Source organism: Ictalurus furcatus, chromosome 7, assembly GCF_023375685.1.
Source record: "Ictalurus furcatus strain D&B chromosome 7, Billie_1.0, whole genome shotgun sequence".
Classification (NCBI taxonomy): domain Eukaryota; kingdom Metazoa; phylum Chordata; class Actinopteri; order Siluriformes; family Ictaluridae; genus Ictalurus; species Ictalurus furcatus.
The window spans coordinates 34,272,241-34,292,960 of NC_071261.1; the positions used below are offsets into that span (position 1 = coordinate 34,272,241).

At 40.9% G+C, this 20,720-nt stretch overlaps 2 protein-coding genes across 3 annotated transcripts; one reads left to right on the plus strand and one right to left on the minus strand.

Annotated features, from left to right (window-relative positions):
* The first annotated feature begins 1,944 nt into the window (after positions 1 to 1,944).
* Positions 1,945 to 7,710, plus strand: c7h1orf35 (chromosome 7 C1orf35 homolog). The gene is made up of 8 exons (XM_053629989.1): positions 1,945 to 2,691; positions 4,329 to 4,479; positions 5,316 to 5,361; positions 5,464 to 5,543; positions 5,659 to 5,731; positions 5,919 to 5,998; positions 6,289 to 6,423; positions 7,362 to 7,710. The coding sequence occupies exons 1-8, from the start codon at positions 2,595 to 2,597 to the stop codon at positions 7,540 to 7,542; spliced, it is 843 nt and encodes a 280-aa protein (XP_053485964.1). The 5' UTR covers positions 1,945 to 2,594; the 3' UTR covers positions 7,543 to 7,710.
* Positions 7,711 to 8,406: 696 nt separating this feature from the next.
* arf1 (ADP-ribosylation factor 1) lies at positions 8,407 to 14,629 on the minus strand. Of its 2 annotated transcripts, none has more exons than XM_053629991.1 (5): positions 14,493 to 14,629; positions 12,983 to 13,156; positions 12,694 to 12,804; positions 12,444 to 12,568; positions 8,407 to 11,148 (listed from the first exon to the last, which is right to left on the minus strand). In XM_053629991.1, the coding sequence occupies exons 2-5, from the start codon at positions 13,125 to 13,127 to the stop codon at positions 10,987 to 10,989; spliced, it is 543 nt and encodes a 180-aa protein (XP_053485966.1). In that variant the 5' UTR covers positions 13,128 to 13,156; positions 14,493 to 14,629; the 3' UTR covers positions 8,407 to 10,986. The 2 variants fall into 2 exon arrangements, with proteins under 2 accessions (XP_053485966.1, XP_053485967.1); XM_053629992.1 differs by having other exon boundaries at positions 14,380 to 14,497.
* Between the last annotated feature and the right edge of the window lie 6,091 nt (positions 14,630 to 20,720).

Below are 20,720 nucleotides of genomic sequence, written 5' to 3' on the forward strand. Positions count from 1 at the left end.
GCAGAGGTGGAAAGTAGTCGAGTACAGTCGCTGTGTTTAGGTCCGTCTTTTACTCACTACACTTCCAAGCGTGGTAGACAGGTACAGCCGGAAATATATCCTGCTAGCGAATATTTACGAGATTAGCGATAACATCGTTACATTTAGTTATTCATGGGTCTGCTTCCTTCGAAAAAGGCAACTAATTAAACTAAAACTGACAATTAAATTCTGCATCATTTTTCTTACATAGTTTAGTAACTAATTTATGAGTTAGTACGACTAACGCTTTCACATACAAAAAACTGAAAAAAAATCCAGATTCTTTACCTAAAATTTTATTTCACATCAACTGCGACTTTTTCTAAATATCACTCACCACAGTATGTTAAAATAAATAAATAAAAGGAATACAATGAGTAAAAAAAGGCCCAAAATTACATCTAAAATAAATTTTTTTAAAAATGCATGTTTAGCAAAAAAAAAAAAAAAAGAAGTTTAGGACTGTTGTGTGATATAGCTGATTTCAGAGATCTTAGATTGGACTGAAAAACAGCCTGAAATGGATTCTCCAGGGGTTTAGCGCTATACTTCATCCATTACCACAGAGACGTTTAGACTAGTACTTGCATTTCTACTTGAGATAGGAGTTTACGCACTTCTACCTCCGACAGCTGTAAATCTGGTTTGAAAATTTCATATGTAGTGAGAGAGGAAGGTATGGAAGCCCGTTTCCACCACGGTAAAAAAATAAACATTTAAAGATAAAAAACTGCGACTTTATTTCTTTTTTCCCCTCTCAATTTAGATGTCCACTCAACATTTACTGAGTTAAAGAATGCACAAACAAAGCATCAATCATTCTGTATGAAAAGGATATATACAGTAAGAACAGTAAGGGGGCGGATGTGGCTCAGGTGGTAGAGCGGGTTGTCCACTAATCGTACGGTTGGCAGTTTGATTCCCGGCCCACGTGACTCCACATGCTGAAGTGTCCTTGGGCAAGACACTGAACCCAAATTTGCTCCCGATGGCAAGTTAGTGCCTTGCATGGCAGTTCTGCTACCATTAGTGAGTGAGTGTGTGTGTGAACGGGTGAATGAGACACAGTGTAAAGCGCTTTGGATAAAAGCGCTATATAAGTGCACCATTTACCACTCATCAGCCAGTCAAGACGACAAAAACCAGATGCTAGCGCATGCTCGTTACCTGACGTTAAGCCTCCGATATACTTTGTTTTTTTACCCGTACGCTAGCGTATGTGCACAATTGTACGCGTGGCCTTTCAAATTATGCAAGCAGTCGACGCATGCGCATCACGACAACTTGCACTATCTCTCCTGGCCTACAGGAGTCAGTACAGAGCAGTAAAGCAGGTCTTCTAGTGTGAAGGACGAAAACGAAGAAGAATCACAACATCACGAAGAACAACGCTTGGGTAATCTCTCAACACGATTACCACCTGTACACAAATCTTTATACTCTTTAAGGCTAGAATTATACAAATGTTGGTCCTTTCTAGCCTACACTCGTTTCTGTCTCTTCCATTTTTTTCTTCAACTACCTTAAGAATCAACGGGTCACTGCTGCCACCTTGTGGAACAACTAAACAGTGCAAAAGAATTAAATATGCATGGGCGACGATTAGTACACGCATACTCTGCTGATGATAAAATTTGCGTCACGCGTACTGTACGCTGTTCCCAGTGTACTCGTAAAAAGTGAAGTATACTTTGGGCTTTAGTGACATTTCAGGTGCTGCGTCAAGTGGGTGTCTAAAATGCGAGTAAAAAAAGGTCAGAATTGTGAGAAATAAAGGTAAAATTGTGCGATATGAACTCGCAATTACGAGACAAATGTCAAAATTGCGAGATATAAGCACAATTGTGAGAAAGAAAAGACAAGCTCGTAATAAATAAATAAATAAATAGCAATTTTCCGTGGTATTCCATCGAGATGAAATGTGAAGAAACGTCCCGATCAGCGTGTGAAATTCACGATGACGTTCGGCGTGTTTCAGGTGTTATTTTAGTGAACTGACGTCCAACACGTATGATATTCTAGTTTATTTACCACACTGTTTATTAGTCCACTATATTACATTCAAAACAGAAAAATCGTAGAGTGGCGTTAGTCACGTGCACTTATCTCTTCCTGACGGAACACGAAGGCAGCCATGTTTTTCAAAATGGCGGAGCGTGGGGGATTCAGTCACAGAGTTACACGCCTGAGGTAAACGTTGACGTTCCGGATATTTCCGTGCGTCCCAGTGAATGTATAATTTCTGTATAAAATAATTTATATTTCCATGACAGTTCCTTCAAATAAGTTATAATAATCAATATTTTAAAATAGCTAATCAACCTGACGCTTTTTTTTTTTTTTTTTTTTTTTTTTTTTAAGTGAAATGTAGCTTTAAGTGCGCGGATTGGGACACCACCATGATTGCACTCCGCCCCCACAACGCCCTCTAGCGGTTACCAGGGCAACAGCCGAGCCGGAAGTAGACCTGCTCGATCGATACACGTGTGAAATGCAGTATATCTAAAGAAAAACTCACTTCTGATGATAATATTAATCAAAAACAAACTCAGAAGTCTGGAGAAAGAGTGAAGATGTTCGGCTCTTCGAGGTCAGGAGGAGTGAGAGGAGGGCAGGACCAGTTTAACTGGGACGATGTGAAAGTGGACAAACACAGAGAGAACTATCTGGGTAAACACACACACTCTATATTTATACTCAATTATTATCATTTATTCAGTCTGTTTCAGGTGTGTTCATCTCTCCTCGAGCCCATTTAAATGGATTCATCTCACTTTAACTCTTGTTTGTGTTTATATCGCGCTAATCTCTTTACGTGCTCCTCTCTCTCTCTCTCTCATATCTGATCTTACCTGTTTTCTTTGAGGTCTTCTCTCAGTCCATGCGCTGTTATCTCTACAGAAAGTGTGTTTTTGGTCAAAGTTTTTATTTCTGTTGTTGTTGAAATCCCGCTGCAGCGCCTGTTACTGAAAGCTCTGTGGGATGCGTTCTGCGCGTCACACCTGCGCCCGGTTTGCGCAATGTCAGCGCTATAGGACGCTCCCGCGCGTGCATCCGAGGTTATCTTTCCTCAGCACTGCGCCCTTATCTCCCCGCGCACAGCACGCGCACGGAGCATTCTGCATCCTGATTGGTCGGAAGGCGTTGCTTAAGTTTTCTCTAGCAGTAGCTCTGTGGAGAGTGATGATAGATGAATGTACAGGTGCATCTCAAAACATTATTATACAGTGGAAAAGTTCATTTTTCCCGTAATTTCATTAAGAAAAGTGGAACTTTCATATGTTCTAAGCCTTTTTTTTTTGTTTTAATCCCGATGATTACGGTTTATAGCTCACGGAAATAAAAACTCCAGTATCTCAGTATATTCGAATAAAGAATTTATAATACAGAAATGTGGACCTGATGAAAAGTATGGTAATTTATGTGCTGATACTCGGTCGAGGCTTTAATCCTCTTGCATGAATCACTGCATGAATGCGGTGTGGCATGGAGGCGATCAGCCTGTGGCACCGCTGAGGTGTTCTGGAAGTCCAGGTTGCTTTGATAGCGGCCTTCATTTTGTCAAACTTTAAATCCGAATTGAAGACCACCCCCAGATTTTTGACCTGGGTAAGAATCTTGTGTGAAGGATCAAACAGGATTGCTTCAGTCTTTCTCTCATTTTGCTGGAGGAACTTTTCATCCAGTCCCTTAAACAGTCTAAAAGAGGAGTCAACGAATTTTATCCAGGTTTAAATGGGAGGTAAAGTTGTGTATCGTCCGCATTACAGTGGTAGAAACCTTATGACGCCCAAAAATGGAGCGAAGAGAGAGCAAATATAGATTAAATAAAAATCAGACCCAGAACGGAGCCTTGTGGCACTCCACAGGTAACGGGGACTGTGGGTGATGAGCACGCTCCAATTTACACCGAAAAACTCCTATTTGTAAGATATGATGGAAACCATTCTAGTGCAGCATCATGGACACCGACCTCATGTTTGAATCTGTTTAGGAGGATATGGGGATCAGTGGTGTCAAAAGCATCGACACGCTTTATAATCTGAACGGCCAGGCGAGCCGTGAGCGCTGCTGGAGAAGAGAGATAACATAGATAACTGCTGTTTTTACTCCACATTATACCCATCTGCTCCAACACTGACGCTGTCCTCCTGATTCCTTCAGAAACTTCATCCTGGGGTTTATATAATCATCTGTTTCATATTCTCAAGGGGGATTTCTTGTGAGGGTAATTCATTCTGTGTTGCTTTTTGCATGTGTTTTTATGTGTTTATATCTAGTGTGTGTGTGTGTGTGTGTGTGTGTAGGGAACTCTCTGATGGCCCCAGTGGGACGCTGGCAGAAGGGAAAGGACCTGACCTGGTTTAGTAAAGACAAACAGAGCTCAGGGACTCCGGACCGAGAGCAGGAGCTCCGAGCGGTGAGAGAGGCGGAGCACAACGCCATGATGGTCGCACTGTGAGTTACATCACTCTTCTAACATCACTCCATCCATCACTTCATCCTTCACTCCATCCATCTGAACACAACACCATGATGGTCACACTAGGAGTCAAATTACTGTCCGTCCATCTGTCCATCCATCTGACAGTCCATCCGTCAATCCACTTCTCCATCCATCCGTCAATTCACTTCTCCATCCATCTGTCAATCCACTTCTCTATCCATCGGTTAACCCATTTCTCCATCCATCCGTCAATCCACTTCTCCATCAATCTGTCAATCCATTTCTCCATCCATCTGTCAACCCACTTCTCCATCAATCTGTCAATCCATTTCTCCTTCCATCTGTCAACCCACTTCTCCATCCATCTGTCAACCCACTTCTCCATCCATCTGTCAACCCACTTCTCCATCCATCTGTCAATCCACTTCTCCATCCATCTGTCAACCCACTTCTCCATCCATCTGTCAATCCATTTCTCCATCCATCTGTCCAGCCACCTGTCAGTTCACCTATCCATCCAGTACTTGCCAGGATGGTCACACTGGGCGTGTGCTTCATTACATTACTGTTCATCCATCTGTCCATCCACCACTCCATCATTTCATCCATCTGTAATCATTATACGCCTCCACCATCCATCAATCCATCCATTTTTAGGCAACGATGGAGACTTTGTAAGTGCTGTTATTCTATCTGTCTGTTCATCCATCCACCTGTCCATCAAATTATTACTATTGTATAACTCCATCCATCCATCAATCCATTTATCCTTTATTCTGTCTGTATACAGACCAGTTTCATTATTTCTATATTAATAATCAGACTTTTCTTGCTTTTGACTTCTCAGGGGTCATAAAACTGTTCAGAAGCGTCCAGCCGGTCTAACGAAGGAGGTGTGTGTTTAAAATCCCCCTACACTAATTCTCACATCACCAGGAACTGTAGTATGTCGGTGGAAGCCAGGGTGTGTCTCAGAGGGGTGTGTTTTTGTGCAGGATTTGGTGGACGTGTGTAGAAGAGAGGGAGACGGGGAAGAACGAGACGTGGACCGAGTCTCTGGGCTGGGAAGCTCCAGGTAGAAATTGCTAATGAGGATCCTTCACTTAGATTTTAACTGGAGGAATGAGTTTGACCTCTGACCCCTCAAATTAGCCTGACTTTTTTTTCATATCGTGTTTCGTGTATTTCAGTGGTGGAGGTCGGAGGATGATTTTGTCCAAACAGGAGAAGGAAGCGGTGAAAATGGGTCTCCCGGTGTTTACCGTACGTACGACACACCCGCTGTCAGGAAATGAAGCCACAGTTTTATATGACATCACTTTAATGACACAGTATTACAGCTCGCTAATGAACACGACTGTTTGTGTAATAAAAGATCCACATATAAGGAGACATTTATTTAACACCTAGTTTTCTAGCGCTTCATTACGTATTTTAAATCCATTTTCAGCATCATAAGGTGGCCGGAGGTGAAGCCGCAGCCGCAGCCAAGAACACAGAGGACACGCGGATAGAAGAAGAGACTAAAAGGTTCTGCTTCATTCACTGATAAATAAATGAAAGCTGTAATAAATCTACATATTCTAATAATGTCATGTAGCATTTTAACTGCAGTATAGGACTTGTTAACTTGAGATGTAAACAGCGCTGAAATAGTTTGCTTGACTGAAAAATCATCCAAAAAAGATCCCACTTTAAAAAAAAAATAGAAAGTTATATACTACACTTGTGTGCGAATGTTATGGCACCAGTAATCAGAGTGCCCAGGGTGCTCAAACTTTTGTGCACAACACGTTCTAAGTAGTAACCTCTTCACACAGTGACAGAAATGAAGGCCACAAGAAAAGTAGAAAGGAGAAGAAGAGCAAAAAGGAGAAAAAGAAGAAGAAAGAGAAGAAGAAGCGGCACAGGAAAGAGTCGTCTTCCGACTCGGACTCTGACTCGGACCGTAAAAGGTAATACGGCTAATACGCTGTTCACTACAGCAAATAAAAAAAACAATTACAGTGAATAAATAGAGTACACTTTAATATAATCAGGTTTAACATGAATAACGGACATTAATGTGAAAATAAAAAGTGTTTATCTTTAATACTCACACATTACTTAACGTATTAGAAGCTGATTAAAACATAACTGCCAACTGATTCTTCTTTTCTTCTTCTTGCTGATATGTGTTTTCTGATTGTACAGCGACCTTGAGTGTGTAGAAAGGCGTTATAAAAATAAACATTATTATTATTATTCACTGACTCTGAATCTGCTTCACACTCTTACTCCGCTTCTGACTCAGCTTCTACGCCTGACTCTGATTCTGCTTCTTGACTCTGCTTCTAACTCTGAAGCTGCTGTTGAATCTGCTTCTGAATCTGCTTCAGACTATGACTCCGCATCTGATTTTGAGTCTGACTCTGATTTTGAGTCTGACTCTGCTGCTGCCTCTGCTTCTGACACCGATTCCTGCTCTGTTTCTGAATTTGATTCTCACTGAGTTGACTCTGATGCTGGTTCTGCTTCTCTGATTCATTTTCTGATTCTGACTCTTCTTCAAACCTATTTTGATTCTATCTCTGTTTCCGAGTCTGACTCTGCAGTAGGGGATGCTATGGCACCATTAGCTGCATTAGTCCTGGTTGGACTTTATTCCAGTGTGTGTATCGTCATGGTGTTTGTGATAGCAGGCAGGTGAGAGAGAGTCAGAGGTCTTTAGGAAGGACTGTGTCAGGATTTCATTTATTTTATTTTGGGATTCGGACCAGCACCCATACAAATCACAGAATTATTTCTAATGTGTAGTGTTCTGTAAGGCAGCATTTCATGTTAGCTTTTCTTTTTACCTCATGCCCACCCCAGCTGTCTGACCCAAGTGTGTGTGTGTGTATGTGTGTGTCAGACGTAAGCAGCACTACGGAGACCACCGACGTGGTTCTAGCCCGTCACATGGCAGTCAGAGAGGATTCGATGCTCATGACAGACGTTCAGATCGGGGATCAAAGGTCAGGCATCGAAGCCCCTCCCCTTCACCCAGGAACCGCCCACCCCGACGTCGTCACGACACTGACTCAGACGACTGATGTCCACGTGAGACAGCAGATCTTCAGATTCATCAGCTTATTAACACACAAGTGTGTGTGAGAGTGTGTTAGTGATCACTGTGTGTGTGTGTGTGTGTGTGTGTGTTTGTTTGGGACACTGCTTCTGGATTGTTTGTGAACAAATGAATAAACTGCAATTTATGTTTTGTGTGTGTGTGTGTGTAAAACAGTACAGATGATTAAAGGAGACACGGTGCGTCTCAATCAGCTCCAGTTCAGTAACTGGTGAATCACTATATGGTGTACAGGAGGTGGGGTACTAGTAAGGACCCGGGTTCACTACACATTGGGACACTGAGGACTCAGCTTCCGGCGACACGTCTACGTACTCACGTTGTAAAACCTCACCACTGGCGTTTTTCAGCAGCAGGAAGGACAGATATCTTTTACATTATATGTCATAAATTTGTTATCTTCATCACACGCGTTTCTCTCACGGTACTTCAAGCAGGATCGTAGGCTCGCTAGTGGAGATTTAAAAATCGGTAATGTAAGTAATCATCTGTGAGCCACAGCAACGATAACAAGCTACTTAAGTTTGTCTGAGAGTTCGTCCGCCTTTTTTTCCGAGCTGAGAGGCTTCAGAAAACATGGCGTCATTTCCATGGTAAGCTCTTCCGAGTAATGCGGAGTTCCAATCCTGGAAGGACTGAAGGATTGTCCAGTAAGCAAACATAATGAGCAGCGATGCTACCTGGGTTTTGCAGTGCATTGTGGGAATTTTTACAGAGCAAACGGAAGGATTTCACGATTGAGATGGAACTTAAAATGGCCGCCTCTATGATCAGTGCCTTGATCTATTGAACTAAGGAGCTGATTGAAGGAAACAACGGAAACATGATGTTCATTTTTTATTTTATTTTATTTCTTTCATTACATTGCTTTTCGGTCAAAATGAAAGGCAAGACAAGTTTGCATAAAAAAAATTAAACAAACATTCACGTTAAAGAGTCACACGATAAGTGACATTTCATGAGATTCAGAAATACTTTTGTCCCCACTAGGCATGTGCCGATAATCGGTTGTACGATGCATGGTGATATTCAGCACCGCGTGAGTCGTTTACTTACGCTCAGAATCGCCTTTACTTTCTCTGAGAAGACGAGTCTAGCAATCCGTACACTTCTATCAGAACACTGTAATAATATCGCAAACCGATACGCTGTGAGATTTAATATCGGCACAAGCCCGGTCCCAATGTGAGCAAATCAGTGACAGGAAAATAAAAGGAACACTTTCATTCAGGTTACACCAACACAAAACAGTCCCAGAAGGGTACCGAGTTCAGACGAAGATCACGAAGGCACCGAGGAACACCAACACAGCAAAAATATCTCAAATACGACGCTGTTGCGTGTTTAATATTGCTGTACCATGTCACATTCTCAGAGTATTTCAGATTTCAGAGCACGAAGCCAGGCGGTAATCGAAGACGAATATTGTTCAGGATGCAAAGAAAAGGCAGCGGCAGCGTAATAGCAAGATCTGACTGATACACCGGTCGACCTTTACCCATCCAAGACCTACAGTCAGTTCTGTTAACGTCGAGTCGTAGCAGAGATTAGAGCAGCTGATGATCTTAGCAGTCAGGTTTTAGTTTGCACTCACACACACACACACACACACACACACACACACACACACACACACACACTCACCGCCGGAGCCCTTGATGATGCTGATGACACTGTTCTACGTACAACAATAACAATTCATAGCTAGGTTCTAGTAAGCAGAAACGGGTCCTGCGGTAGCGGCGTGAATTTAAAAATGATATTATTACACACACAGATGGTAAGACTTTAAAAAGGCTTTTTAATTTACATTTGATAATGATTATCTTAAGAAGAAAAAAAAAAATCAGATGTTCTCTGTAGAAAGCAAAAAAGTCTCTCGATTATACCAAAACATCAAAGGAAAAGACTGGTGTAACAAAAATAACTGGTGTAAATCAGTGTGAATCTTTGTGGGACACTTGGTGTGGGTTCAGTAGTGCGCACTGCGGCTGAACTAGGGCTCGACGATCTAAACCCCTGAACACACACGTCACCGTGTTACCTGCTGGAACACAGCTGATCCAGCTCATCAGCGCAAAGCTAACACACTAAACCGGAATAAAGCAAACACACGGAAAATAAACCTCGTCCGGGTTCTCCAGTCGTAAAGGCAAGGCGTGATTGAACCTGAGATTTTACAGTGATTATTTTTGCTCACGTCGTGATTAGTCATTAGTTACGTCATGATATTGTCCCCGTGTGCGAGAAGTCTGCCTAGGTAGGAGGCGTTTTGGGGATAAAAATTTTTAGATGCCACAATTTACCAATTTACACCTAACCTATATCCAGTAAAGGCTTCGTTTATTCTGTTATGTTCACAGTACAGCTAGGCATCGCTGGATCTGAATCAAAACCGCTAAAAAGCTAATGCTAATTATTCTATAAACATACATGGATCTCGGTGCAGGAGATCGCAGAGTCAGTTCTGTGGTTTCTTTTACCCGTTATTTTTGTAGGTAGTGTGCGTGTGTGTGCGCGCGCATGTGTGTGTACGTGCATGCCGTCTTGACTTCCTCTACGTAGCCCGTAAGTCTTTTACAGTACGTCTTAACCGTTAGGGTACACGAAACAAAAAAAAAGAAAGAAAAAAAAAAGAAAGGAAAGCTACAGGATGTGACAATTTTCAAGATTTCCCCACTACAGTTCATCTATGATTAAATAAAGACAATAAACAGAACAGGAAAGGCTGAGTGTATAGATCTACATCTTTTTATATATATATATATATATATATATATATATATATATATATATATATATATATATATATATATATATAAAATGCATAGGCATGTGCCAATAATATTTAAAAAGGTACGAATCCAGTCTTTCGGGTAATTTAGCTCGTTCGTGTTCGTAGATCAGCAGAACAATAACAATGCTAGCCAGCAGATCATACAAGTTAACATAACTTGCTAAATGCAACCTACACCCATAAGAGGAACGTTTCCCCCGAGGTTAAAGGTTACATTCAGCTAGCTAATGTAACGCGATCAGTGCATGCAGCTTGACAGTCAGAGTTAACCTGCTCCTGCTTCACTACAGAGCTGTTTAAAAAGTGTGGGGGGAAATACAACGTTTTGATTCTACCATTTACTTTATATAAAAAAAAAAAAAAAAAAAAAAAAAAAAAAAAAAGTTACTTAATTATCGATGTTTGAAATCGGCACACACCTAGTGTTGCATAAGAGCGCTCCAAAAGCTGCCTCGTTAATCGTTTAGGTAAAAGGATTAGAGGTGTGCGGCTGCATCGCCACACTTTGACCAGTCTGAGAGGAGAGCAGCTTCCGGCACGTTCTGCTTTAAAACTGAATGGAGATGAGAGCGCTACAGTGTAGGAGGATAAACGGAAGGTAGGCGTTGAGGATTATTTGTGGTTTTTAAGCTGATTGGAGAGCCAGTCGAGTCCCTCGTACAGGCCGTCTCCACTCGTGGCACACGTAGCTTGGATGTACCAGTTCCTGTGGCGCAGAGAGTGCAGGCCCAGTTTATCCGTGAGCTCCGCAGCGTTCATAGCGTTTGGCAGGTCCTGGGAAAAAATTAAAAAATCCCCCACGCACGTATTAATTTTATACACATGAAATGGTACTAAACCTGACAAACCACAACCCACTGTACGAGATTATAGCTGCTCCAGGATGTGAGGGATTTCTCTCACATCATTACTTATAACTGTATTCTCTCACATATAACAATAAACTTGTGGAAACAGATAGAGCTAGCTTTTTTAAATTTTGCGTATGGCAAGTAGCACTACAGTGATGCAGGAACTGTGTCTGGTTGTACCAAAGATGTAACTACAATACCTTGCTGTACCAAAGATAAAGCAATGGCACCTGGTTGAACATGTATATGGGACCTTGCTGTACCAAGGATGCAGCAATGGGCGTGGTTGTACCATGGACAGAGTAATGGGGCGTGGTTGCAGCAACAGTATCTTGTTGTATAAGGTATGCAGCAATGGTACCTAGTTGTTCCAAGGAAGCAGCCTCACTGTACCAACGGTGCAGCAATAGTATCTGCTTGTACTGAGCATGCAGAAATGGTACCTGTTTGTACCAAGGACCCAGCAATGACACCTCCTCGAACCAATGATGCAGCAAGGACACCTCCTTGAACCAATGATGCAGCAAGGACACCTGGCTATACCAAGGATGCAGCAACTGTCCATGACTGTGTCAAGGACACGGTGACGGTACCTGCTTGTGTCAAGGACACGGTGACGGTACCTGCTTGTGTCAAGGACACAGTAATGGTATGCGTTTGTACATAGGATTCAGTGATGGCACTTGGATCTGTCAAGGACGCAGCAATGGTAACTGTTTGTACCAGGAATGCACTGACAGTACCTGGTACTTGCTTGTATCACAGATACAGAGAAGGTACCTGCTTGCACCACGGATACAGTGACGGTACCTAGTTGTACCAAGGATCCGGTGACGGTATGCATTTGTACCAAAGGTGCAGTGATTGTACACCACCATACCATGATGCAGCAACAGTACCTCGTTGTACCAAGGATGGAGCAGTGGTGCCTTGTTTCACCAAGAGTGTTTCAACTGAATTGAACAGAAATAAACAGCTACACCTACAGATGTGCCACCTAGTTTATCGCCAGGAAGTGAGGAGTCACACTCTGCCAGACCGTACACAAACGGCACTTAATTGTAAGGGCCACTTAAGGGTAGCAAAGGTCTTTTTTAACAGAGTGAACTGCTTCAAGTTCAGCTTCATACTTTCACTTTTAACCTTGTTTTGGTACCATCTTCTTTACAGGAACACGTAAATCCTGTAAACGCAGGGCATGTCAGTATGTGAGGTCACCTGTTTGTTGGCGAACACGAGCAGCACGGCCTCTCTGAGCTCGTCCTCGGCCAGCATCCTCATCAGCTCCTCTCTGGCCTCGTTCACTCGCTCTCGGTCATTACTGTCCACTACAAAGATCAGACCTACAAATACACACACCATTAACACACTCATATACGTAACACCTACAGAACCTTTCCATGTGAGGTTTAGCATTTAGTTTTCATTTCCCAGTCTATGGAAGGAGTGGGAAGTGTTTTAGTTTTACCCTGTGTGTTTTGGAAGTAATGACGCCATAAGGGTCTGATCTTGTCCTGACCGCCCACGTCCCACACAGTGAAGCTGATGTTCTTATACTCCACAGTTTCAACGTTAAACCCTGAAATCACAGGAACAAAGCAAACACCATCACTAGCGAATGAGGCTGAAGGTTATGTACATGAAACACAAGCTCTCCGTTACTTGTTAGCTACATTAAGCTTTTAGCTCGAACACTGTGTACATTTCGTTCAGTACCAAACTGTAAACACAGCACCTGAGCAGCCGCGATCGCTTACCGATGGTTGGAATAGTGGTAACGATTTCCCCGAGCTTCAGCTTGTACAAGATGGTGGTTTTTCCTGCCGCGTCGAGTCCCACCATCAAAATTCTCATCTCCTTTTTACCAAAGGCTTTGAAGAGGTTCGCAAAAATATTTCCCATCCTGGATAGGTGGTGTAAATCCTTCTGAGCTGAAACCCACACAGAGCTAGGGTTAACCATGGAACTGCGTGTGACGTAGCACGCCAACATTTCACCAAAAACCGAACTGAAAATCAGTCCTACAAGAGCTATTTCTGCAACGATTCCTTCATTTTATTTTATTATACCGCACTCTGTGGGGGAACATCGTCGCTTTTCAGTCGCTGTGCAAGGTAAAATAAGTTCGGGATTATAAAATAAAGGTCTTCACCTTGATCGACATTTATAAAGCAGCGTATGATTTAGGTAGATATCAATATACATCAACTATAAATAAAAATTAAAAGTAAATAAAAGATGTTCTGAAACCAAATAACATCCAAAGACATCCAAAATGAATCCAAAAACACTTCAAATAACACAACAAAATGGGTCTAGAGGCCGCTCTTGTACTGTGTAATGACGGCGGACCCTTCTCAGCCGCTCACACAACGGGGATCGCTCCAGTGATCAGTTGCCGATTAATTGGCAAAATCAATCGGTCGACCGCTAGGTTTAGGTCACATGACCGTCTTCACAGTTGACTGCATTTGGGTGAATCTTGAACCTATAGAGCTCTTGATAGGGTGGATAAAGTGCGATTTGATTGCCTATAGGAGGCAAAATGAAACTAAATAATAAAACCAGCCAAACAATTCCTGGGTATTGGTTGTGATTGGGTACAAGTATGTGATTTAAGACACTAGTACCCCTGAGTACCCCTGATGGTGAACTCCAATCATACAGGATCCGAGCTGGACCAACACCGACCCAAACCACAAATAATTAACGTTTAAACCACTGAAATGTGGGGAATTAATCAAAACTACCCGAGTAAGCAACCAACATGACGTCACTGTTTCACATTATAAATTCTAAAAATGAAAAATTCGTGAATATATTAAACATTACTCCAACGTTCTGATTAAATTACTCACATAAAACCTCACTTCCTCAGCCAGTCTGCTACAGCTCATCTTTATTTTTTTCCCCCCCCACCCGTATTTCGACAAACCACACCTCCATAGCTCTACGCTATGTAACTTCCTGCGCCCTGATTGGCTAATCGGCTCCTGCCGTGCGCACACAGCCAATCGCAATGTGGAGGCGGGATTTTTCGGAATACGGGTGCAGAAAAAATAGCGCCTTGACTACCGTTAGCTAAGCTAGCCGCTGATTTGTCTCTTTGTCAAGCTTTAACTCGTAAAAACGGAAATAAAATGTAAACACTAACCGTTTCCTCAGCAACACTCACACAGCTTAAAGACAACACGTATAATCAATCACAGTGTCTCACACGGGCATACAACTCGTGTTTAAGAGCTAATAAAGAGTTAGTTCGCTTACAGTTAGTTTCCTCTTCAACTTCAAGGCGTTTCCTTCCTCAAGATGGCGGCGCTTCCGGCCACGTCAGGGACGCCTGCGTCATTTCCGTTAACGCTAATCATCTTTACCCCAGTGCCATAATTACAAACACTGAAGGTGGAATATAAAACTTAGTTAAATGAAAATAAGCCACTTTTATTTTAAATCAGTTTGAATTCAGTCTTAATGAAAGTGATGCAGATATCATATCAGTTTATGCTTTTAGGTTTTTTTTTCTTTCTCTCTTTTATTTTTTATCCTTTTCATTTTCTCTCTTCATTTTGAAAACCGGCCCTGTGGTCTGGAATAAAATGCTAGGAATAAAGAATAAAGAACAGCATTTTAGAATCAATTTTCAGTTTGTTTGTTTATTCATTAATTTATTTATATTTCTTTTATTAATGTTTTCTTTCATTTTGTGTCTCATTCTGTTTTTTTTTTAGCTTTCTCTTTTACTTATATTTTTTTGCTTTTTTGTCATTGTTTCACAATATTTATTGTTTGATTTTGTTTATTTGTTTGTTTGTTTTGTTCTTCTCATTTTCATCATTTTCCTTTTTTTGTTTCTTCACTGTTAATTGTTTTACTGTATTGATTTGCATGCTGGTACTGAATATTACTAATATCACTTATATGAATCTGTCATGGGAATTAATCACTTTTTTTTTGTTTAGCCAATTTTTTTTTCTACAATTGCAGGTCTTTGACTTTGACTTAATTAATAATCTATTAACATTCAACTTATTAATTTATACAAAGTATAATTAAAGGCAGAATAAATAACATCATAGAGGCTAATGAGTTAATTTTGTGTGGAAAATGAGTGAATTGCTTTTACACTGAATACATTTAGGTTTGAGATTATAAAGATAAATATGAGACGAGAATTTTAGTTTTCATTTCCTCATATTTACATCTAGATTAAATAAGATAAGAGGAGTCCTGTGTTAAATCACCTTTTGACAGAACTGTACTGCCCCCTACTGACAGACCCCTTTCCTACATCAAGTGATAAGGGTTATTTCATCAAAATGTTTAGAAATCTCATGATTCTGTGGACGAGAGTTAAACCCTGTTCAGACGGGATTAGTTTTCCACGTGGAGGTGTGTGACGTAATTATTCCTGGAGAATCTCTGGGATTTTATTCACGTGTCTGGAAAAATTACACAAACATATTTTACGTTAATATTCTTATGCTATTCTAAAGTGTCTTTGTTATTCTTTATATTCAGTGTCTTATAGTTCATGTCCTGCCATTTTATTCTACCACTCACTTTAGACCACTTTATCTATTGTCTTGTATATTTATATATAATTATATAATTTGATTATATTGTTATATTGTTATATTGCTGCTCAAGCAAAATTTCATTGTACATGACAATGACAATAAAGCTCTTTCTTCTTCTTCTTCTTCTTCTTCTTCTTCTTCTTCTTCTATTATACCATGTTTCTTACCTTCTATAAAATTGCTCTTATCGTCTCCCAATGAAACCAAAATGAAACCAAGACCGAGTTTAAAATGCAAAAGAGTAAAAATATAGATGAGGTTATTGCGACTCATCTGGGGTTATTGAGTTCCTAGCACAGGGACAGGTCATGTGACCTACTAATGACCTATTACGCATGCGATTGTTACTGTAATGAGCATTCGTGCATCGTGAAGACATGCCCATCGCTGTGATGTATACAGAGATCACTTGTCCTGTGTCCGTCCATCATAATTATTACAGGCGTTCCCCCGACAACGTTACTGACCACACACGTGACCAGAAAACTAATCCCGTCCCGATAGTACTAAAGATGAGTAACAGTGAAGCATGGGATCTTAAACGTTCGAATGTGGAGTTTCAATTTCACATGTGAACATGATATAAATGTATTGATATTTTAATAGCGAGATTCATTCAGACCCACCACAAAGTCGATGCAAGTGTGTGACGATGCTAAACAAGAGGCTATGACCTTGTCTTGTTAGCTACAGTAGCTTCGTAGCTTTAACGTAAACAATAGATGTCTTTATTTGAAAAAAATTACATCTGTGACTGCAGTGTGCACACTGGGTCTGTGTATTTACCTCACATTAGCACAGTGTGGGCTGCAAACTGGCCTTCATGTTGCGTATGTGTGTGTGTGTGTGTGTGTGTGTGTTGTGTAGCGTTATACACACAATAGAGCACATTCATGTGTGTGGATCTGTGGCAGGTGTTCTCACGACTCCTGTCACATCCATCACCATGACACAGTGCGTCAAAGAGGGGAAAATCAGCCCACAATGCCATCTGTGTGTGTGTGTGTGTGTGTGTGTGTTTGAAGTTTTTATAATGTCACATTCAATTGAAACAATTATGAAAATGAATTAGGGCGCAGGGTGGCTCAGTGGTTAGCACGTTTGCCTCACACCTCCAGTGTTGGACGTCCTGTGTGGGCGGAGTTTGCACGTTCTCGCCGTGCTGCGGGGGTTTCCTCCGTGTACTCCAGTTTCCTCCCCCAGTCCAAAGTGTCTGTAGTGTATGAATATGTGTGTGTGTGACCACAATTCGCCCTATTGTTTGATGATAAAGATAATGTTTTTGTTGCAGTCGTAGTAAATCATAGAAAGATCCAGTATAACATAAAGTAAACATTTTTGCTGTGGGATGACATGTTGCCGTGGTGATTATTATGGGATGCCAGGATGTCGTGAAGCGTTATGAGGAAGCGCTGCTCGATTTTTAGCTGAAATTTCATGCTGTGTCACTCGGTCATATATTAAAGTGCCAAGTCGGTCAGTGTTCGCGGTGTCGAGGTTGAAAGGGCACGCATTGTGTGGATGGAATTATCCGAAGCCAGCGGGAGATTTGGGATACGTTCACTCTAATTCTCCGTGAATCCTCTCAATTTAATCCTAATTTAAACCCCAAATAAACTAATTTATCTCCTATTCAGCCTGCGTTCAATGGGATTCCTGCAGAGCGCCCTCTTTTTTCTCGTCTGTCTCCTCCACTGTGTGTGTGTTCCAATAAAACCAGCACTAAAATGCCATTATTCCCAAGAACGAGCTCGGATCAGTAGTCTGCAGCTCAGTGTGAGGAATGCAGTGTGTGAGGGGCAAAATGGGAAACAAAGGGAAAATGTCACAGTATGGGGTAATTAACTAGCACTGATACCCCAACAGAGCAGATGGGTGGGGCATTTGGTGTGTGTGTGCGGGGGGGGGGGGGGGTGCAAAACACCGGAGGAGGCATATAGGCATAGGCGTGCGCACACACACACACACACACACACACACACACACACACATTGTGAGTGTGACTCAGGTCCAATTAATCTGAGCTTAAGCTGCAGGTTAGAATGATGCTGTATGCACTGAAACAATCACCATAGCAACCATGCTATCCCATAATAACCATCATCGCACTTGTCATGAGTCAGAGTCAAAAAGTTGATCTATTGGCATGACAAATAATTACATTTATATTGCTAAACTTTGGGTTCAGACAAATTAGAGAATAATTACAGAAATAAATAAGTAGAAACAGATGTAAATAAATTCAACACTACAGACAAACAGAAACACTAGTAAGGAGGACAATAAATTAAAATAAGGAAAGAAAGAATGTACATATAATACAAATAAACACACACACACACACACACACACACACACACACACATATATATATATATATATATATATATATATATATATATATATATATATATATATATATATATATATATATATATGAAGTATATAATCATGCTGTCCCATGCAATAGGAATGTAAACCCTTATCTGGTCAGTAGAGGGCGCACACTGCACCACTCCTCTTCTCCACATCCTCCTGGGGTCCTGTCTCACACACACCGGTTTAGCAACGAGGTGCTAACTGGTGTCCTTCACTGGAATGAAGTGTGGCCCATCGCTGAGGTGTGAACGTCCTTCACCTGAAAAGAAAGAATGCATATTTACACACTCGTTTATCACACCGCTCCTCTACTACTCCCCATCTCCACTCCTCTTTTTGTGCCTTCTTTCTTTTCGTGCTTTCTTCTTTTCTTTCACACTTCCTGCCTTCCGTCTCACTTCTCTTTCTTTCTTAGTTGTGTTTCTTTTTCTCTTTCTTTCCGTCTTCCTCCACAACCATTTGCTGTTCTTTATTCTTTATTCCCAGCATTTTATTCCAGACCACAGGGCCGGTTTTTTGTAAGAACTAGTAGAGTATTTCTGATTTCCTCTTTCCTGTTTCCTGTATCCTGATGAATAATTCCACAATTTTCTTCATTTTTTGTCACATTCTAAAACAGTTTTTTTAAACTGTGACATTCAGTTTTGACTTCATCAGCAACACACTTCACACAAACTTTCTTTCTTCTGTTTATTTTTCTCTTTTATTTAACTTCCTTTCTTTCTTTCTGTTCTCTCTCCATTGCTTTTTCCCCTTAATGATGATGATGGTGGTGATGATGATGATGATGATGATAATGGTGATTATGCTGCTGCTGATGATGATGGTGATGATGATGATAATGATGGTGATGATAATGATGGTGATGATGATGATGGTGGTGGTGATGATGATGATGGTGGTGATGATGATGATGATGATGATGATGGTGATGATGATGATGGTGATGATGATGATGGTGATTATGTTGATTATGATGATGATGATGATGATGATTATGATGATGATGATGGTGATGATGATGGTGATTATGATGATGATGATAATGATGGTGATTATGATGATGATGATGGTGATGATGATGATGGTGATTATGATGATGATGATAATGATGGTGATGATGAAGGTGATGATGGTGATTATGATGATGATGGTGATGGTGATGATAATGATGATGATGATGAAGGTAATGATGGTGATTATGATGATGATGATGATGATGGTGATTATGATGGTGATGGTGATGATGATGATGATGATGAAGGTGATGATGGTGATTATGATGATGATGGTGATGATGGTGATGATGATGATGATAATGGTGATGATAATGATGATGATGATGAAGGTAATGATGGTGATTATGATGATGATGATGATGATGGTGATTATGATGGTGATGGTGATGATGATGATGATGATGAAGGTGATGATGGTGATTATGATGATGATGGTGATGATGGTGATGATGATGATGATAATGGTGATGATCATGATGATGATGGTGATGATGGTAGTGATGATGATGTGATGATGATGATGATGATGATGATGGTGATGATCATGATGATGGTGATGATGATGATGGTGATGGTGATGATGATGATGGTGATGATGATGATGATGATGGTGATGATCATGATGGTGGTAATGATGATGATGATGGTGATGATGGTGATTATGATGATGATGGTGATGATGATGATGATGATGATGATGATGGTGATGATGGTAATGATGATGATGTGATGATGATGATGATGATGATGATGGTGATGATCATGATGATGGTGATGATGATGATGGTAATGATGATGATCATGATGGTGATGATCATGATGGTGGTAATGATGATGATGATGGTGATGATGGTGATTATGATGATGATGGTGATGATGGTGATGATGATGATGATGATGATGATAATGGTGATGATGATGATGATGGTGATGATGGTAATGATGATGATGTGATGATGATGATGATGATGGTGGTAATGATGATGATGATGGTGATGATGATGATGGTAATGATGATGGTGATGATGGTGATGATGATGATGATGATGATAATGGTGATGATGATGATGATGATGGTGATGATGGTGATGATGATGTGATGATGATGATGATGATGATGATGATGGTGATGATCATGATGATGGTGATGATGATGATGGTAATGATGATGATGATGGTGGTGATCATGATGGTGGTGATGATGATGATGGTGATGATGATGATGATGGTGATGATGATGATGATGATGATGGTGATCATGATGGTGGTAATGATGATGATGATGGTGATGATGATGATGATGGTGATGATCATGATGGTGGTAATGATGATGATGATGATGGTAATGATGATGATGGTGATGATGATGATGATGGTGATGATGGTGGTTGTTCACTACAGAAAAGGAGGAAACTGTGTTCCAAGCTGTCGTGTTTGGAAAATGTTTTTCTGTCTCCACCTCGCTCTCCATCTCTGCATGGGGGATGTCATGAAGCGAAAAAATTAGCTATCTGGATTCT

What these genes read in the sequence shown, in the direction of transcription:
- c7h1orf35 (XM_053629989.1), top strand. Translation starts at nt 2,595, where the DNA reads ATGTTCGGCTCTTCGAGGTCAGGAGGAGTGAGAGGAGGGCAGGACCAG. An exon ending in AACGCCATGATGGTCGCACT is followed by an intron (nt 4,480 to 5,315) that starts GTGAGTTACATC and finishes TTGACTTCTCAG; the next exon opens with GGGTCATAAAACTGTTCAGA. An exon ending in TCTGGGCTGGGAAGCTCCAG is followed by an intron (nt 5,544 to 5,658) that starts GTAGAAATTGCT and finishes CGTGTATTTCAG; the next exon opens with TGGTGGAGGTCGGAGGATGA.
- arf1 (XM_053629991.1), bottom strand. Translation starts at nt 13,127, where the DNA reads ATGGGAAATATTTTTGCGAACCTCTTCAAAGCCTTTGGTAAAAAGGAG. An exon ending in TACCACTATTCCAACCATCG is followed by an intron (nt 12,805 to 12,982) that starts GTAAGCGATCGC and finishes CTGTGATTTCAG; the next exon opens with GGTTTAACGTTGAAACTGTG. An exon ending in TCGTGTTCGCCAACAAACAG is followed by an intron (nt 11,149 to 12,443) that starts GTGACCTCACAT and finishes ATTTTTTCCCAG; the next exon opens with GACCTGCCAAACGCTATGAA.